Here is a 7023-nt window from a genome sequence, read left to right as displayed (position 1 = left end):
GCCGCAGGTGTTTGACGCTGTTCAAAGATTCAAGTGGCCCTGCCGGTTTTGGTCACCAAAAAACTTCATCACGTCAAGAACAAAAGAAAGAAAACTCAAGAGACAGCAGCCTTGCAGTCAAGAGCAGTTGAGGTGTGTTGTAATCAACGTCATGGTCGTCCACCAAATGCGGGTGGGGTGGGGCGGTGTCACGTGGTAAGGAGGAAACACAGATGGCATGCTGTGACTCCTCGAAGATAACTTTCTAGCCAAAAAAATTTGGAGCCGCCTCTGATGGAGCAATGATGACAATCTCGTTTCAATTACACGGGTTCTCATTAGCAACTACATAAAATTGTCGACTTGGACAATTTTTTACCAACTCAGCGATCTTCTGTAATACTTTTTGACAGAAGCTGAAACCAACAAAAATGTTGACAGAAAAGATCCGTTTGTTCGTGTTTCTGATGTTCGTGTGGCGCGTTGCTGATGTAAGTATCCTACTTGGAATATGCATATCTTAATTTGATCAGTTAAATTCTTGTTGACTGCTTTAACAATGTTTTACAAAAGCGTTTAGTCAAGATATATTTTTAAAATGTTTATTTTAGTTATGAGCTTGTAAATAATCTATATTTCTAAACTGTCATCCCCTTTAAAACGCTCTTTGATTATGTCAAATTAATTAGCCGTGCTTACATTTAGAAAGATTATTTGAATAAAGAAAAAAAATGCACTCTGTAGAATGTAGAAATTGTTTGAAATCAATACCAGCTAATTTTAAAAATACCCATGGCTAGTTTTATATATATATATATATATATATATATATATATATATATATATATATATATATATATATATATATATATATATATAGTTGCAATTGGTGACACCCCCCTCCGAAATTGCCAAATGGTGTCAATTTGTGCACACATTATTTTAATCCACCTATAAATTTTGCAGTTGGTGTCAGTTTGCATGTTTAGGTCATGGTGTCATCCTCTCCCCCCCCCCCCCCCCCCAACCTTTTTGGGATCGTCAATTTGTACTTAAAATAATTTTTACCTCTAATTAACCATTAGTTGAGCTGGCAAAAAGCATATTTATTCTATATACTTTGCTATGTTTTTGTCTTGGTGTCACCCCCCCTAAATAGTGTCACCCGGTGTGATCCGCACCCCCCACCCCACCCGCCTCGCGACGCATCTGAAATAGATATAAAACTAATTTCTGAAATAAAAATGACTAAAGAATGTTCTCCATAATACAGGGTGTACCGCTGATCAGTTTAAAAAGTAATGGCGCCGTGAACGTGGACGCAGCAGTGTTAACGTCACAAGGTGAGTTTATAAAGTCACGTGATTTCTATCTTTGGCAACTTGAGCCGCTGTAATAGTTCACTAGGTCAGGCCTATCCAATCCAATTGATTACATAAAGAAATGTTTATTAGGGAGTTGTTTTAAACTATGATTGTTTTTTTAAACAAATAATTGAACAATCCGACCCCCTTGCACCCCTTGTCGACGCCACTGAGACCCTGTATTAATAATGTTACAAACAGCTGCTGTATTACCTTGTGTTTAAAATGTTTCTCCACTCTATTCCACAGATGACACGCTGGAAACCATTAAAGAGGTGGGTAGGTTGTATACGTCCCACTCCACTCCCTGCACTAATTAGATGAACTAATTATATACAGTGGCGGAACTAGAAAAATAGGGCCACCCCGCAAAAAAAGTTTTTAGCCCCCCCCCTATATATATATATATATATATATATATATATATATATATATATATATATATATATATATATATATATATATATATATATATATATATATATATACAATCACAAAATACGAACATAAGATTCTCATTTCTGGCCTGTTCGGGATTTGAAAAACATCTATTTAAAAAAATGTCAACATTATGTCATGTGTGTTTGTGCATGTGAGTTTTGTGAAAATCAGTTTTAATTAGTTTTTAATATAAGCCTTCATAATACAAGTCGGTCAAAATAATATAATACATGAAAGCTTTGTATAATTATGGTGTCTCGTGTTATGTTTATTTTTATGGGTTTTTTTTTTGTATTTATATTATTAATTTTTTAAATATTATTGATTTAATACATTTCCTTTTTATACAGTGTCATTCTTTAGTAATTACGCTTATAAAAAATAATTAAGAGAAGTAATTGCTTTTTAATTTGTTTAGTACAAATATATTAAAAGGAGCTTATGATCACCCCTATTTCACTATTTAAAAAAAGGGAAATAAGTCATGGAAGTGGTTTGAACATTCGCTTATCTTTGATAAGTTTAATTGTAGGAGAAAGACTCGGCTTTCACAGTGGTTTAAAAACAAAGGGAAAAAGAATATACAAGAGCGTGGGGTGGTGTTTATAGAATAAATATAATCCAACCGTAGCCACGGTAATTTTTTTTTTTACAAAACAACCATCAAGTCAAAAATGAAAGAAAATTTACTTTTTTTTTTAACTAGAAAAAAATTTATTATGGTCGGCTCTGGGCCCCTAAATGGCATGGGCCCCCCCCCCCGCATTGCGGGGTCTGGCGGCACTGTAGTTCCGCCCCTGATTATATACGACCACTCCAATCCCTACACTAATTAGATGAACTAAGTATATACTTCCCACTCCCTACACTAATTAGATGAACTAAGTATATACTCCCCACTCCCTACGCTAATTAGATGAACTAAGTATATACTTCCCACTCCCTACACTAATTAGATGAACTAAGTATATACTTCCCACTCCCTACACTAATTAGATGAACTAAGTATATACTTCCCACTCCCTACGCTAATTAGATGAACTAAGTAGACCTATATACACTTCACTCACACCAAAAACGAGCCCAAATGATGTTCTAGTGTTGTTGGCTACACCCACTGAGTACATTGGATATAAGTAATCAAAACCAATGAATGGTCCAAAACTTCAGATACCAAATCACTCACCCTCTTCTATGTTTACATTTTTCTTCCACTTCAGGTATTTGCCCAACTGGACGTTGATGAGAATAATGTCATTGACCACATGGATCGGTTCTACATCTATGGACACCTGGGTGAGAAATCTCTACTGTCGTGTAGACTGTAGAAGTTATGCTAGTGACAGCCGATCAATGTTCGATGTTTCTTGAGATGACCAACTGACCCAGATTAGACGCAATTTTTCGTTATAATTAATTTTCATATGTGCCTTGTTTCTTTGCATCACCACACAAAGACAAAAAAAAAACATTTGTATTACCACTTATAAATCAATCCAGATAAAAACATTGTTCACCACATAAAGCTAGTAGAAATGCTGTATCACCACATAAAGATAGTAAAATATACTGTATCACCACATAAAGACAAAGAAACCTTTGCATCACTACATTTAAAACCATAGCAAATAAATTGACTAATTCCACTTCTTTATTTAATTTGGCCCAACCAAGTCAAGTAAAAACCCGTCGTTAACTGATTTTACCAGAACAATCAAATATTTTCTGTCCCCCCCCCCCCCCCCACTGATTTTACCAGAACACTCAAATATTTTCTGTCCCCCCTTGATTTTACCAGAACACTCAAATATTTTCTGTTCTCCCCCCCCCCCCACTGATTTTACCAGAACACTCAAATATTTTCTGTTCTCCCTTGATTTTACCAGAACACTCAAATATTTTCTGCTCTCCCCCCCCCCACTGATTTTACCAGAACACTCAAATAAATTCTCCCCCCCCCCCACCCCCACTGATTTTACCAGAACACTCAAATATTTTCTGTTCTCCCTTGATTTTACCAGAACACTCAAATATTTTCTGTTCTCCCCCCCCCCCCCCCCCACTGATTTTACCAGAACACTCAAATAAATTCTCCCCCCCCCTCCCTGATTTTACCAGAACACTCAAATATTTTCTCCCCCCCCCCCCCCCCCCCCCACTGATTTTACCAGAACACTCAAATATTTTCTGTTCTCCCCCCCCCCCCCCCACTGATTTTACCAGAACACTCAAATATTTTGTCCCCCCCCCCCCCCCTGATTTTACCAGAACATTCAACTATTTTCTGTTCTCCCCCACAGATGAGTTTGATGATGTTCTACCTGAGGTAAGTAGGTCACCACCTCTCCTGCCCTCGTTGTGAAGTCAGTCTCACCCCTCACTATCGTAATATTCTCAGAACTGTCTTATTGTAGGGTCAAGACATAAATGTCCTACTGTAGGACCACGACATAAATGTCCTACTGTAGGACCAAGACATAAATGTCCTACTGTAGGACGGGGATATAAATGTCCTACTGTAGGACCGGGATATAAATGTCCTACTGCAGGACCGGGATATAAATGTCTTACTGTAGGACCACGACATAAATGTCCCACTGTAGGACCGGGATATAAATGTCCTACTGTAGTGCCGGGGACATAAATGTCCTACTGTAGGACTGTGACATAAATGTCCTACTGTAGGACCACGACATAAATGTCCTACTGTAGGACCGGGATATAAATGTCCTACTGTAGGACTGTGATATAAATGTCCTAATGTAGGACCACGACATAAATGTCCCACTGTAGGACCGGGATATAAATGTCCTACTGATGGGCTGGGATATAAATGTCCTAATGTAGGACCGGGATATAAATGTCCTACTGATGGGCTGGGATATAAATGTCCTATTGTAGGACTATGACAGAAAAGTGCTATAATTGGACTAAAACAGAAATGGCAAAAAATTGGACCACAGAAATGTTACTGTTGCAGTCGAAAAAAAACCCAGTCGATTGAGATGAAAAGATAAATGAAAATTTATGATAAACACTGACAATGTCTCAATGAAAAACTTCTTAAACAAGTTTTTTTAAAAATTCAACGTATTTTATTCTTTGAATTAGGTCATTGAGCTAATAGGTGACAACAGCAACGGCATAGTCACCATTAAGGACATCATAGACCTGTATGTTGACCTAGGTGAGAACACTCTACATTGAATGTCTTGACACTGTCTTGACACTGTCTTGACACTGTCTTGACACTGTCTTGACCGACAGCAGAGTTTGGTGTCATTCAGACTTCAGTCGTGGTCTGTTAAACATTCACATCATTTCAACAAAATCAATTCGGCTATGTGTTGTGGGGGACGGGTATGTGTTGTGGGGGACGGGCATATTTTGTGGGGGATGGATGTGTTGTGGGGGATGGATGTGTTGTGGGGGACGGGCATATTTTGTGGGGGATGGATGTGTTGTGGGGGACGTTTAGATGTTGTGGACGACGGTTATGTCTAAAACTAAAAACTTTTGAATACATTTAAAATATTTTATAAGATGAGAATTAGCAAGTCGGCAAGATTTTTTTAAAAGTTCGCTTGAAGAGGATAGACAACCGCACATACCTTTCGGATGTTTGAATGTTGTTAATGATTTGTGAATATATTTCAGGCCTTCTTCAACTGGATGTCTAGTAAACATTTGTTTGAAAACTCAGCCTCCATCAACTGTACGTTACGGAGATGAAAAAAAAAGTTTGGCCTGTTAGCTTCGTCGCCCGTGAAAGTCAATATTAAATAAAATAAAAATAAAAACACAAAGAATTTTTTCAAACTGTTTAACTGTCTACTCCCAACCATTATGCCAGAGAGAGATATAAATGTTCCAACTAAATTAATTGTTAACATGATTCCCATTGATAAAAAAAAATAAACTTTGCGGCTATTTGCTTCTAGGCCTCGCTTCAACTTCAAGATTTAAATAGCAAATAGTATTTACGGAGTGGACTAGCGGTAGAGAGCTGGACTGCTAACCTGTAAGTCTCGAGTTCGAATCCGTGTTCAAGTCAGTAGACCGTCCCTGAGTCCACCCAACTCTGATGGGTACCTAACTCACGTTAGGGAAAGTAAAGGCGGCTGAGCATAGTGCTGACCACACTATCTCTTCATATGCCGAGGTCACAGAAACAAGTGAACTCTACTTCACTTGCCCTATACACCGTCAGGTTTGAAAAAGGAACTTTACTTAATGAAACAGTAATAATTTTTTTTTAAACTAATAATAGAATCAAATTAATTACTGGTAGGCCTAGACTATTGATAATGTTATAATAATATTGTTTCCACGTTTAGGACAACTTATTACAGATTCGAATAAATAATAACAAACTGTACTTTTCTTTTTTAAAAATCACAATCTAACGAAAGCTATATTTTTTTTTATGCTAAGCTTACATCTTGTAGTCTATCATTATCATTGTTTAGGATTTTAAATAACTTAACTATAGCGGAAATACCTTATCTAGTATTGTTTTTGCCGATTTGGTAAAAAAAATATTCTATTTGGTCTGTTATTTAGGCCTACTAGCTGGCAAATACTAGTGCGAAGAGTTGGTGACACTCTTACAAGACTTATGTCAAAGATATAAGATATAGATCTTAATTTTTCTCTTAAAAAAAAAACACATATTACATCAAATTAAAAAAAAATACTTTCAAGAGTTCTCCGTAATACATTTTAGACCATATATTTCATGAATTCTTTAACTTCGTTATTTCAAAATAGACAGTTTAAGTTTAAATTTTTATATTTTTCAAAAGTGTAATGTTTATTTTCCAATTCAACAATAATACAAGTGTCCCTGTGAGACAAGTGGCTTGATGCCATTCTCTACAACCTGTCACATTGGCCCGCGTGACCTCAGGTGACCAGAGTGCGACCAAAACAAGATTTAGATTATGCTCTTCAAACCCAATAACTGGTACTATAAGAGCACCAAGCCTAGTCGACTAGTACCATCATAGTTGTAGTTCCCAGCAGTTCAAAATGTCATTAAAACAGAACCACACTTCCCTGTAACTGTTGAGAAACTGTGCTTTGTACTTTAGATTGTGCCCACAATTTTATTACTTCCTGTCGGCGTGGACATGGCGGTCGAGAGTTTTGATATCTATGCGGATTGGCCAGTTGTAAAATTCAAATTTCAACCGACAACAAACACCATAAAAATTAAAAATCAGCGCTTATTGCAATT

General features: G+C 36.9%; 1 protein-coding gene across 1 annotated transcript; it reads left to right on the top strand.

Moving 5' to 3' along the window:
- The first annotated feature begins 270 nt into the window (after positions 1–270).
- Positions 271–5464, top strand: LOC131935068 (uncharacterized). The gene is made up of 7 exons (XM_059291353.1): positions 271–470; positions 1253–1322; positions 1593–1618; positions 3005–3080; positions 4085–4110; positions 4896–4971; positions 5442–5464. The coding sequence occupies exons 1-7, from the start codon at positions 411–413 to the stop codon at positions 5462–5464; spliced, it is 357 nt and encodes a 118-aa protein (XP_059147336.1). The 5' UTR covers positions 271–410.
- The last annotated feature ends 1559 nt before the right edge of the window (positions 5465–7023 follow it).

This window comes from Physella acuta, unplaced genomic scaffold, assembly GCF_028476545.2.
Source record: "Physella acuta isolate Inbredline_101_S28 unplaced genomic scaffold, ASM2847654v3 ptg000131l, whole genome shotgun sequence".
Classification (NCBI taxonomy): Eukaryota; Metazoa; Mollusca; class Gastropoda; family Physidae; genus Physella; species Physella acuta.
Note: the sequence above shows the minus strand (reverse complement) of the source record. Positions and strands in the feature narration are given on the sequence as shown.